At 47.9% G+C, this 12,887-nt stretch overlaps 1 protein-coding gene across 3 annotated transcripts in view; it reads right to left on the bottom strand.

The window, feature by feature from the left end:
* FAM171A1 (family with sequence similarity 171 member A1) overlaps positions 1-7,939 on the bottom strand; it is a 132,211-nt gene extending 124,272 nt beyond the window's left edge. For 2 of the 3 annotated variants that reach the window (XM_077897086.1, XM_077897087.1), the window contains exon 1: positions 7,771-7,939. In XM_077897086.1, coding sequence (XP_077753212.1) covers positions 7,771-7,867 — 97 coding nt within the window. In that variant the 5' untranslated portion in view covers positions 7,868-7,939. The remainder of the gene's footprint in view (positions 1-7,770) is intronic. The other variant, XM_077897085.1, reaches the window with a different exon arrangement.
* Between the last annotated feature and the right edge of the window lie 4,948 nt (positions 7,940-12,887).

The following is a 12,887-nucleotide window of genomic DNA, read 5'->3' as shown; positions in this document are numbered from 1 at the left end:
GGAGGTGAAGGGAAGTGAGGGTGAGGAGGAATGATGGTCATCCAGGGGTGATGAGTGGAACGTTCTAGCTAGGGAAGATGACTTAAACTGATGACACATGGATGCAAAGGTTGGATCAGTACATGAAGAAAGGTGGGAAAGTTGTCAAGACCAGACTCAATAATTTAGACTTTGTACGTTAGTCAACAGGAAAGTATTAAATGTTTTTCTGCAGGAGAGAAAGGTGAATAATGGGGTATTTGAAGAGGGACCCATGGACAGAGCCTGGGCTGAAGAGATTAAAACAGGGAGAGGAAGACAGGATGCTTTCAGCAAGCACCATATGAGGGGAGGTATGTGCGGTTGTGAAAATGAGGAGAAAATGAGTGAATGAATGTTTATGAGATCTAATGGGAAGGCAAGTATGATACTTTAATGTGAAGCAAGGTCTTCTTCAACCTTAAAATAACCGAGTGATTCTCTCATTTCCTCCATTCTATACTTACTTTTTGACCAAAGCCCTGAACTCAAGATCAAGATTCTCTCCATTCTCAAGGTCACCTCCTTGGGAGAAGCCCCAAGTTGGGGCACTTCATTTCCCTTCTCTTTTCTCCCAGCCCCTGAGGTCTGAATCCTATACCCTTGCTTGGGGTCAATGTCCAGAGAACCCATCAGCTGCTTTTCTGGGACCTGTCCAAATGTCATGGAACTTCCCTGTCTCAGCTACACTGAACCTCTTTGTTCCCAGTGAGATCGAAACTGCAGGAGGTCAAGCGGTTTTTGCTCTTGCTGTGTTGCCCCACAGGTGCACGGTCCAGGTGTTTCACTCCACTCTCCCTCTACACCAGGGCCCAGGGCCGAGAGCGGGTGGGGTCATCTGCCTAAGACAGGCACAGATATTATAGGTGGTATGCTGAGCCCGAGACAGCGTCTGCTGAGCCCCTGAGAAGCGCCTGGGAGGCCAGTCCAATTTGGGGGGGAAAGATTCTTCTTTTCATCATATAAAGGCATTGGGAGGCCTACAGTGACATTTGATCACAAGGTTCTTTTACCTCATTTAGTTACCAAGAGATATGTTTTAATAAAAATTAGGCCAAAATTTAAAAGCAACCAACATTTCTGGGGTACCTGGATGGCTCAGGTGGTTAAGAGTCTGACTCTATCTTCCTTTTTAAAGATTTATTTGAGAGAGAAGGAGAGAGAGAGCGTGCGCTCGTGCATGTGCAAGTGGAGAGAGGGCCAGACAGGGAGGGAAAGGAAGAGGGAAAGAATTGAAAGCAGATTCCCTGGCTTGGATCTCACAACCCTGAGATCAAGCCCCGAGTTAGGCTCGGCACTAAGTGTGGAGCCTGCTTGAGATTCTCTCTCCCTCACCCTCTGCCCATCCCCTGCTCACTCATGTGTACGAGTGCTCTCTAAATAAATAAATAAACAAACAGGCAGGGGTTGGGGGGTTTCCATATTCTCCCTGTAGGTATGGCTAATCCCAACTCTAGAAGGTTGGATGCACTCTGTTTATAAACAAATCACAGCCTCCTGAGTTCATCTGGAAAAAAAAGTCGTTTGGTAATAGTGATGGGGGAGGTCCTTAATGCACTCCCCAAGGATACTCTCAACATGGCTCCCATTTGGCAGGATTTTGTTAAAAAATGCAAAAATTCCATGCACTTCTCCAAATGTTATCTTCAGCAGTTCTGGTGCCCCAGAATGGTCCATTGCCACTGTACCATTACCCTATCTGGGTGCCCATTTCTTTTCGTAGTTCTTGGGGGTCAGTATCTGTATCAGTTTCCTATTGCTACCATAACAAATTACCACAATTCAGTGGCTTAAAACAACATAATTTTACTGTCTTACAGTTCTATAGGTTGGAAGCCCAAACAGTATCGGCTGGGCTACAATGAAGATTGCCAGCAAGAAAGCATTTCTTCTGGCCATTGTGGGGGAGAATCCATTTCCTTGTCTTTTCCAGCTTCCAGAGGCTGCCTGTATTCCACGGCACATGGTGCTTCATCCATCCTCACAGCCAGCAGTAAAAATATCTTGTCTCTCTGACACTGACACTCTGCTTCTATGGTCACATCTCCATCTCTATGATCTCCCCACCTTGCTCTTGTTAGAATCCTTGTGATTATATTGGGCCTACCTGGAAAATCCAGGATAATCTTCCCATCAGAAGATCCTTAACGAGCTCTACAAAGTGTCTCTTGCCATGTAACTAATATATCCACAGGTTCCAGGGTTTAGGACGTGGACATCTCTAGGGATCATTCTTCTGCCTTCCAAAGGGTCCGTGTGATGAGAAAGTGCCATGAGCTCAGGTCACCTTAATTCTCTTGGCCTGAGTTTGACCTCAAGGTTCCTTCTGTACTTCATAAATTCATCTATCTTGATCTAAAGATATCTACATACATAAAAATAAATAAATAAAAAATAAAGATATCTACATAAATGTGCCATATAAATACGCCTGTAATGCTACTGACTGTGTGGACTACAAGGTGGATAAGTGATCTTAGGAGATACCCAGATTTTGAGTCTGGTTAATAGACAACTTTGGGTATGCTAGGTTGCATGTTGAAAGATGAGGAGTTGGGGGCAGACTCGGTGCACTGTAAGGGAGAGGTTTAGTAGCATGTTGGAAAAAAAGAAATAGAGCTAAGACATCATGTCAAGGCAAGAAAGAGAAAAAATGGAATCATCCACATAAAAGGACTTCATTACTGGAATCTGTGTGGATTAATAAATTCTGTAAAGAGTAACTGAAAGAAAGAAAAAAAAAAAAGAGCAAAAGTTTGCAGCCTGACTTGAATCCAGGAGGAAGAGGAGCTGGCGAAGAAATCATTTCAAATGGAGGCTTGACCAGAGGAAGAGAGAATCACCCGAAACATGCTGACATAACTGCTTTTAGGGAACTTATTATGAAGTCTTTCTAAAGTTGTGAATTGCCTCAAACTTTGCCTATTTGCAAGTTTGACTTTACGAAAACAATAGCTTTTTTAATGTAGGGCATAGTATTGGGTCACACTGTAGAATTTCTTTAAAAACAATTATTTCATACAATTAACTGGTCTACTTACAGGGCTAACGCTTAATTTTAAAAATCCATTTCTGGGTGCCTACTTGGAGGAGTGAACAACTCCTGAGCTCAGGGTTGTGGGTTCAAGCTCCACACTGGGTGTAGAAATTAAGAAAAATAAAGAAACTTAAAAAAAAAAAAAACATTTAAAATACACTAAGTTCCATGTTTGGTGGAAATGAATGATTTAGCCAGGGCTGAGGTCTTTAAAAAGTCCTTAAATTAAATTCAGTGAAACCAAATGAAAATGACTTGTTCACAATTATTTCTTTGTAACTTTATCAAACTGTAATAGCATTATTCGGGTACCTGATAACTTCCATTAGACAGGTTGCACAAAAAAGTACAAGAGGTATTCTTCCATTTAGATTCCTGATAAATTTTATACAGTTTTTCTTTCAATAGTATTATACATGCCTATGTTTCATCTAATTTATTTCCATGTGACTTCTTAGTGTGTAGTATTCATTAAATTATTAAATGCATATTTCCCAACTACAATAAAAATGTGCAGTTAGATTTGCAGAGGTATCAGTAATTTTTTTTACAATGAAGAGTTAACTAAAACTTTTTTTTTTTTTTTATGATAGTCACAGAGAGAGAGAGAGAGGCAGAGACATAGGCAGAAGGAGAAGCAGGCTCCACGCACCGGGAGCCCGACGTGGGATTCGATCCTGGGTCTCCAGGATCACGCCCTGGGCCAAAGGCAGGCGCCAAACCGCTGTGCCACCCAGGGATCCCGAGTTAACTAAAACTTAACAGGTACTTTCACTTGCAAGCTCAGTTTAGAAATCTATACAGTATTTTCCCTTTTTGGTTAGAGTGTTAAGCAAATAAGCTGTAAGTTACAAAATGTTATAGGAAAAGTACAAACAGGATACAAAAATAACTCATAAAGTCATTTCCACGCCTTTGCCAGAAATCACCTAGATTTTTCTGTTGCTTTTGCAAAGTTCCCACACCTGGTGTGCAATAAAGCCCAGTGGCCTCTGCAAGTCCAAGTACTATACTATAGTTTCCCAGGATGCGAGCCCATGAATTTTATTTAGATGTTATGTTCTTAACATAATAGCAGCATAAGTCATGTTTGCCGGATGATCCTCCTGATGTCTTACATTGCTTCGTGGTCTTTCTTGGTGTTCTAATAACTGAAATTTGAATTTGGCAAAGAATAGACCTCTCAGAGAGAAGAAAGACAGCCAACCATTCACCTCAAATGTTATGACAGATTGTAGCTTTTCTGAGATGAACATAAAGTTAGCACATCATTGCAAAATACCTTACTATTAGATACTGAGCAGCAAACTAAAGATCATACAATTTAAGTCTGAGCATGAAGTCCTTAACCTAGCTCTGACCTTTCTTTTGGCAAGCAAAAACAGTGCTGGGCTTCAAAACTACGTCTCTATGGAGTGCATCTGCACAGCTTACTGCGCTTCAAGGCGTGCTCCCCCTAGTAAGCCAGCCGCAATGCACAGTTGTCCAAGAGGTGAAAAAAATAAACAATAGCCAGTACTTCTGAATAAGCCTCTTTTTTTCCTCAGAAAAAAAGTAGATGCCATAAACACTATGGAGAAACTTAGATGAAAACAATAAAAGCATGCAATCATATTCTAGAGCTGGTTCAAATTCATGATTAGCAAAGCAAAACTTCACTTTGACAACTGTTGCCAATGAAATCCCTTTGCTGGGTCAAAGCAGCTACGGTGAGAAGAATCTGAAGCCAAACTTTAAATTCTATCTTGAATATATGGAGAACAAAGCAATGCCAAGAAATTTTGCAGACTTTCATTTCCTTAGATGAAGTAATAATAAAGACTCATTTAATAAAGAAGGTGTCATTTATTCCCCCGGATGTTACTGCAACAGTATACAGTATGTATCTGTGTGTTCCAGGTTTTTAAGATAGTTTTGCCTAAGCCATTTCTAAACTCTGTTGGTATATGAGGTATGTGTACAATACATGTTCAAAGTATGATTCAAGTAACCATTTCTACAATAAATGCAAAACTCTTATAAGTTAGGTTTTAGAGAAGGTAAACAGTTAAGTTTTCCTCTAAAAAAATGCATCACGTTGCACTATAATTTATGTATTAGCGGTCTTCAATCCTTCACTCCTTCAACCCTACCTAAATACCAACTAGGCACAAAACAATCTACAACCTGCTGTGGAATCGCAGAGTGAAATCAGATGTAACATTTTCCTTCCTTGTGTATGTGATCTAGAAGAGAAGAGGTGAATTTAAAAACTACATTACAAGTTGGGTGTCAAGATGGTTCGAAGAAATCAGTGGGGGGAAGGGGACCTGCCAATGTCAAAGGAGCAACTGTCCGTTTTCTTAAAAATGGCCCTCACTGAAGGGCACTTGGGTGGCACAGTCAGTTAAGTGACTGACTCTTGGTTTCAGCTCAGGTCCTGATCAGAGTCATGGGATCGAGCCCCTCCTTGGGCTCTGTGACACCTGGCTTGGGCCACTGTGCTCAGTGTATAGTCTGCCCTTCCCCCTAGCCCTGCGCATCCTCTCTCTCTAAAATAAATAAATCTTTTTTAAGAAAAAAAAAAAAAGGTCCTAGTGCAAAACCTAGATGACGGATAGTGAGACCATGACTTCTGGTGGAGCTCCTGGGCTCAACACTTTAATAAGCCATCCTACTCAATCAAGGCAGTAATCCTGGGGGAAAAACATTCCAAGACACTTGGTCTTCCACTCAAGCCAAACCATGTACTAAGACCCTCCAAAACATGGTATAAATATCCCCACTAGTTGGCTATTTCTCACGCACCTCATAGAAAATTCCATTTCTGAGAGTTTAGTTACCCAATCTGATTTTTAGCAGTAAGATTTCTGTGAAGTGTGGTCTTCAACCTAAACCTAGCAGGTTTTGTTCATGACTTTTTTTTTTTCCCAATGGAGGCCATGCCTTCCTCTATTCTATAAAGGCATGAACTTAATGTTTCTATATATTCATATTTCAAGTGCAAAACACTCAATCTGTTCTTTGGAATTAATGGCCTCGTTGAAACACAAATATCATATTCATTAAAATAGCTGATTCAAAGAGCAGTGGGGTATTAATGAAAGAGGCTACAATTCTACACCGATGATCTAATCTTCTAAACATTCATTTCCTACCGAAGAGACATATGGGTCTTTTTTGTACCTTGTCCATGCCCCCTTTTCCACAATATACATTACTAAATTTATACACAGTTCCTAACAGCCCTTCTCTCTCACAGCTATAGAAAAAGCAACGCATGAAGGAGATGCCAGCAAATGATAACAGCAAGTGACGACGAGGAAAACCTTTAATTCAACATGTAGGTAACAAGCTAAACCCAGCCGTCTATGGGTAGAAGCCTCCTTGCCTGTCACAACATCACGGGTGGAAGTCCACCCAGGGTTCTCTGCTCCCAGGCAATCTAGGCTCTGGATGTTTCTAACACAGGGGGAGGACGTTAGCATGAAGAAAAGGGGGGAAGTCAGGGTCTGTGCAAGGCGATGGTGTGCTCCTCCTTCCTACCATCCACACGCCGACCCTACAGGGCATGCATGCATCCTTCGGCCCGGGAATAGGCACCGGCCAGGAGCCGGTGGGGCGGGGGGGGGGGGGGGGAGCAGGAGGGGGGTGGAGGTCTACAGTGCTGCAGGGGAACAGTCTCTGGGGAGCCCCGGGCGGCCCGAGGGAGGCCCGACTGCGATGTCCAGGGTGGATGCGGATGCTCAGCTGCCGCGGCCTCATTCACCCTTTTGAAAAGGCAGGCAACGGAGAAGCACTCCATTCTGTCCCCACACACGCGTGCAAAGGCAGCTCCTGGGTGCCCCCCTCAAGAAATCCTTATTTTAAAAACAAAAGACAGGCTTGTGGCCATTCTCAGAGGCGGCCCCTTGACACCCAGGTCTGGAAAGCAGATTTGCAGAGGCCAAAGATTAGACAAAAGGCATGAGCTGGCGACAGACAGACCCAGTGATGATTTTTTTTTTTTTTTTTTTTAAAGTGCTCAAGGCCTCCCAGTTCTAATTCCATCTCCCCCTTCTCGGGGACGATTCCTGGGGGCGCCGAGCAAATCCCTGGAGGCCTGGAGAGGACGTCGGACAGGGAGGGACAGGAGACCCCGAAACTTTCCCAAACTGCGGCAGGCTGGCGGCGGGCAGCGGCCGCGGACCTCGGGCTCCGGGCTGCGGGCTGCGGGCTCCGGGGGGCACCCCGGAGGCGGCGGCCACCCCTCCCTCCAGCGCCGCCGCCAAAGGGCCGAATTCGGTCCCCGCCCTGCCCCGGGTCTCCAGGACCGCGGCCCCGAGGGCGCAGCGGGCGGCGGCGGCGGCGACCCCGGGGCAGCCCCCGGTCGCCCCAGGGCGAGGGCGAGGGCGAGGGCGAGGGCGAGGGCGAGGGCGAGGACGGAGCCTCGCGCCCGGGTCGCGGCCGAAGGGCAAGGCCCCCCCGGGCGGCTGCAGGCGGGGCCGCGCGCTCCCCTCGGCCGCCGCCCCCGCCGGAGCCCCCCGCGCCCCGCGCCCCCCGGCGGTGCCGCCCCCTCGGAGCGCGGCGCGGGGGCTGCAGGCCGGCGGCCCCGCTGCGGCTCGGGCTGGGGCCGGGCTGGGGCCGGGCTGGGGCCGGGCGGCCGCGACACAATGCGGCCCGGGAGGCCCGCCGCCGCCGCCGAGGCCCGCGGCCGACACAAAGCCCCGCGGCCGCCGCCGCCGCCGCGCACCCACCTTGGGCTCCGGCGCCGGGCTCCCGCGGCGCCTTGGTCCCCGCCGTCCAGACGTTGCAGCCCAGCAGGCAGAGCAGCAGCGCCGCCGACCTGCTCATCTCCGCGCCGCGGGGCCCCGGGCGGCTCGGCTCGGCTCGGCTCGGCTCGGCTCGGCTCGGCTCGCCGACCACCGGCACGGAGCGGCGCGTCAGGGGCGGCCGGGCGCCGCGCCTCCCTCCATGGCGCTGGCTCCGCGCGCGCCGGCCGCCGCCCGATTGGCCCGGCCCCGCCGCCGCCGCCGCCGCCGCTCCCGCCTCCGCGCGCCCCGGCGGGCTTCCCCGGAGAGCCGCGGCCGCCGCTCCGCCGGCGCCTTAACCCCTTCGTGCCTCCCGCCCCGCCCGCGGGCCGCGCCCGGGCCCCGCCGTGGTGCCCCCTGGCGGCCGCCGGGCCGCGCGGGGAGGGGGCGGCGCGCCCACGAGCCCCTCCGCTCCGCTCCGCTCCGCCCCGCGCCGTGGCCCCGGGGCCGCCCGCGCCCCGCCCCGCCCCCACCCCGCGCCCACGAGCCCCCGCGGCGACGCCCCTCCGCTCGCCCGCGCGCCCCCCACCCCGCGCCCCGAAGCTTTGGACGAAAAAAAAAAAAAACACCTGCATTTCGGGGCTGAGGCCCTCGCACCTGTTAACAGAGCGGCCCCAGGACGCATTTGTGTCTCGGGGCGTGGCCTGCCTCAGTTTCCTCGGCATAACGTCACCTGCGGCGACTCAGCTCCCCAAGATTGACAGACACCCAGTGTTGAGGGTCCCATAAACTGTGGGAGGCCCTCTGTGCCTCAGTGTGCACGGACGGCTCCACGGGCCTTGTGCTAGGCTATTTCTAGAAGGTCAGGGTGGGGAAGAAATGTATGTGTCCGGGGCCTAGATGCTCCCCCCCACACACCTTTTGTCGTCGCAATATATGATCTAAGAGATCTGCGGTGTTATCCCCATTTACAGATTAGAAAATAGAGGCTAAGGAGGGGTAAGAATCTGTCCAAAGCCCATACTGGTCAGTGGCAGAGCCAAGGCTGAAATAAAATCATCAGTCTGGCCCTCAGGTTAAAGCTCCTCGCAAGGGGATCCCTGGGTGGCTCAGCTGTTCAGGGCCTGCTTCCGCCCAGGATGTGGTCCTGGGGACCCAGTATCGAGTCCTGCATCAGGCTCCCTGCATGGAGCCTGCTTCTCCCTCTGCCTCTCCCCCACCCGTGTCTCTCATGAATAAATTTAAAAAAAAATTTTTTTTTTCTTTAAAAAGCTCCTTGCAAGATCCTGGGTACACCCACCCCATCCCCACCCCAATTTCCCTGTTTCAGGTGGCGCCTATCTATATGCCTTCCTCCTTGCAGCCTTCCTGTTCTCCTGACTGTCCACCCCCCATCTCCCAACCAGCACTGCATTGACCTTCAGACCTCTGTGGGGCACCAGGCTCTAAGGAGATCCACACGAGTCTCACTGTCCGCCCAGTGCTGCCTCCAGAACACCAGGCCAGAGGAGGGTTATTTCTGTAATTTTATTAATTGGGCATTAAGGCATGGCAGGCAGTGTACCAAAAAGAGAATGAAGGATGGCACTTGCCCAGTTGGCTTGTGACAGACAAATCATTGTGAGACACAATGAAAACGAGGAGGTGGAGAAGCCCACATGGGTTTTATTGTCACCCTTAGGACCAATGCTACAATTAGTGCAAATTGCACACCTGCACAGGGTGGCAGGTAGTCAGGAAGGCAGAAAGAAAACCTGCAATTAAGGATGGCCTGATCCCTCCTCCTTCTGACTCCCAGAATCAAAGCCTTAGGGTTGTTCCAGGGTCCACCTCAGAGCCGGAGCAGGGAAGCGACTGGAATGACAGTTCAGCTGAGCCTTCAACTGCAGCTTAGTCACCAGCCTGCGGGAGCCCAGAGCCCAAGCCCCTTAGATTGCTGGGTAGAGCATGGCTTCATGCAGCAGGGCAGTTCTGAAGCTTTCAGGTCACTGTCTTGGGTAGGGGGATGCTTCTAAGAGATGTAGCACCAAGCCCCATCCTGGTTGAAACTTCCCACTTCAAGTATCTTGAGGATATTCCTTGACCAGCCTGAGCCAAAACTAAACAAACGAGGCACATTACCCAGGCTTTTAGATCACCTGGGACTTCTAAAAAAAAAAAATCACAGGAGCTGAAGTCTGATGAGGGAATGAAGGAAAGTATTATGGGGGGGGGGGGGAGGTTTCCTCATATATGCCGCTCTCACTTATAACAACTTACTTGGGTAGTATTAGGATTCCCAGGTTATAGATGAACAAACTGAAGCTCAGTGACAAATAATTTGCTCAAAGTATCCAGCTCTGATGATAGCAAACTCAAATTCCCTATAGGAATGTTACCTCCAAGAATGAGTTTCATGCAAATGATTCAAATTACCTCCTGCTGTGTCCAAATGGGTTTTTTTTTTTTTTTTAAGATTTTTTATTTATTTGAGAGAGAGAGAAAGAGAGCATGAGCATGGGCAGGGTGAAGGGCAGAGGAAAAAGGAGAAGCTGACTCTGCTGAGCAGGGTGCCCCATGTGGGGCTGGATCCTAGGACTCCAGGATCTTGACCTGAGCTGAAGGCAGATGCTTAACGGATTGAGCCACCCAGGCGACCCCCAAATGGTTTTAAAACCTGCTGTAATCCCAGTAATGTCTGAATCTAGTTAATGGTATCCAGGGAATAATACGGTGCCAGTGTCAATCTCCTGGTTTGATAATGTACTATAGTTATATAAGATGTTACATTCAGATTGCTGGGGGACGTTGGGTGCAGGCTGCAACTAGACCTGTCTGTAGTATTTTTATATTTTCTTGTGAGTTATAATTATCCCAAAATTAAAAGTTAAAAAAAAATCTGTACTATGCCATCTTTTCCTGAGCTTTATTATTCCCTTAAAACATTGGTGTTTCTGACCCTAGTATAGACTAGATCTTTGAAGAGTGGGACAAGTCTTGGGGCACCTGGGTGGCTCGATGGTTAAGCGTGTGCCTTGTGCTCAGGTCATGATCTCCAGATCCTGGGATCAAGTCCCATGTCTGGCCCCCAGTTCAAGGGGAAGTCTGCTTCTCCCTCTTCCTCTGCCTCTCCCCTTGCTCGTGCTCTCTCTGTCTCGGTCTCTCTCTCTCAAATGAATAAGTAAAAAATCTTTAAAAAATAAAAAAAAAGAGTGGGAGAAGTTTTAGTAAACACTAAGTGGTTTGTCAAGTCACGTTTGAGTCACATTCATGAGTGTGGATGCTCGGGTATAATGGTTGGTGTTATTGTGCAAGAAAATTTCTGTGGATGACATAGCACTTTAGAAGTTTATGCACCTTTACAGGAACACTGAGGCTTGAATAAACAGTTTCAGAAATACCACCCTCGATTTTGTGAAGCACGAAGAAGATGTTTTGCACAGTGTACCCTGCAAGCCCGTCTCCAACCCAAGAAGAGAACTGGGACCCCCAAGAGCATTCCCCTATTACTTGGATGTTTTCAGTTACTTGGGTGGGAGGCTAAGGAGCACAGATTCTGCTAAATCACATAAATAATCACATTCACATATCAACTGCCCGGAATTATGTAAGAGTTAAATAATCACACTTTTTCCTCTACTGGAATAAAAGAATATGGTTTACCTTGCCTCGTTTTCTAATGATCAGATTCCCACTTAGTAACCATGGGGAAGAAAATCACTGCTTGAGAGGGAGTGTTTGCAGAACAATGGAAATTAGGAGTGTTCTTTCCTTCTAGAACTTTTCCTGTTGCTCTTATTAAAATCTCACATTGTTTGACTAGAGATGAATTATGACTGTACTTATTTGAAATTGCTCAGAAGTTGCCTGACTGCAGCATTTGATTCCAATTTTCCAGTCCTCTGCCAAAAGCAGTGATGCTATATGCAGAACTTTTCCTGTCTGAATTTTCCAGAGACCTTGATTTCAGAGGCTCTGTGTCAAGGTTTCTTAGCCCCAGATTATTTATTCTATTGAAATCTTTCCTGATGTTGGTGCCCACGCGGTGGAATTTTAATTGTCTGAGTTTGCTTCAAGAGGCATTGTCCTACCTTCTCTCCTTTCTCCTCCCGTGCCACCCCCTGCCCCACATCGCCCCGAGTAAGAAACTGCCTGTGAACAAACACTGATTATGAGGTTTGTACAGATCAGGAAGTGTGTCATGGACATTCTGACTTCTGTTTGGTGATGCTTTTATTAAAGTTAGATAAAATGTAGCCATGGGTGGAAATTGCAAGGGCTCAGCATTTTTTTTTCAGGGCACATTTGCCATCCATTTGAAAAAGGTGTAAAAATTACTGACTTAACCCCAGCACTCCCCCTTTACCCTCTTTTTGTGGCTTAGCACCCGTGTATCAAATCCATGAGACTTTCCAACAAGAGCTTTCTTTCCGACATGTTTTCTCTCCTACAGCCTCTGTTCTCTCCATGCAGGTTCTCAGCCAGGAGAGGTATCTCATTAAAGAACTAATTCAGTGGATACATATCTGATGTCAGCTTCCTATGAGAAGTTGCAAATGTGCCTTAGCCTACAAGAGAGACTTGCAGATCCCCTATTCCACTTGGCATGCCCCAGTGGTGACCAAAGGAGTCCAGGACGCAGCAATAGGTCTTGACTGTTGGAAAGAATATTTGGAGGCTAGAGGCTGAGAATTCAGTTGCTCAGCAATACATTTGAGGTGAATGCTCTGTTTTGATGAGCCTGCTCCATCAAGGGGAAGGGGAAGTTTCTAGTTCAAGTCTTTGCTGGCTCCCTGAAATACTGTCAGAGACAAGGAGAGCTCAAGGTGACTAGGAAAGCGAGCTTCCACTTTCTCACTGGAAGACACGTAACTGTGACTATTGGATCTGCCCTCACAGACTTAGAAGGGACATGAAGGAAGGCAGAAAATTTAACAAAAATTTTTTCAGAGAGGGGCACCTGGGTGGCTCAGTGGTTGAGCATGTGCCTTTGGCTCAGGTTGTGATCCCAGGGTCCTGGATCAAGTCCTGCATCTGGCTCCCCACAGGGAACCTGCTTCTCCCTCTGCCTGTGTCTCTGCCTCTCCCTGTGTGTCTCTCATGAATAAATAAATAAAATCTTTAAAAAAAAAAAATTTTTTTTT

The sequence above is a fragment of the Canis aureus genome, chromosome 5 (assembly GCF_053574225.1).
Source record: "Canis aureus isolate CA01 chromosome 5, VMU_Caureus_v.1.0, whole genome shotgun sequence".
Taxonomy (NCBI): Eukaryota; Metazoa; Chordata; class Mammalia; order Carnivora; family Canidae; genus Canis; species Canis aureus.
The sequence above is the reverse complement of the archived record's forward strand: the minus strand, read 5'-3'. Positions and strand labels throughout refer to the sequence as shown.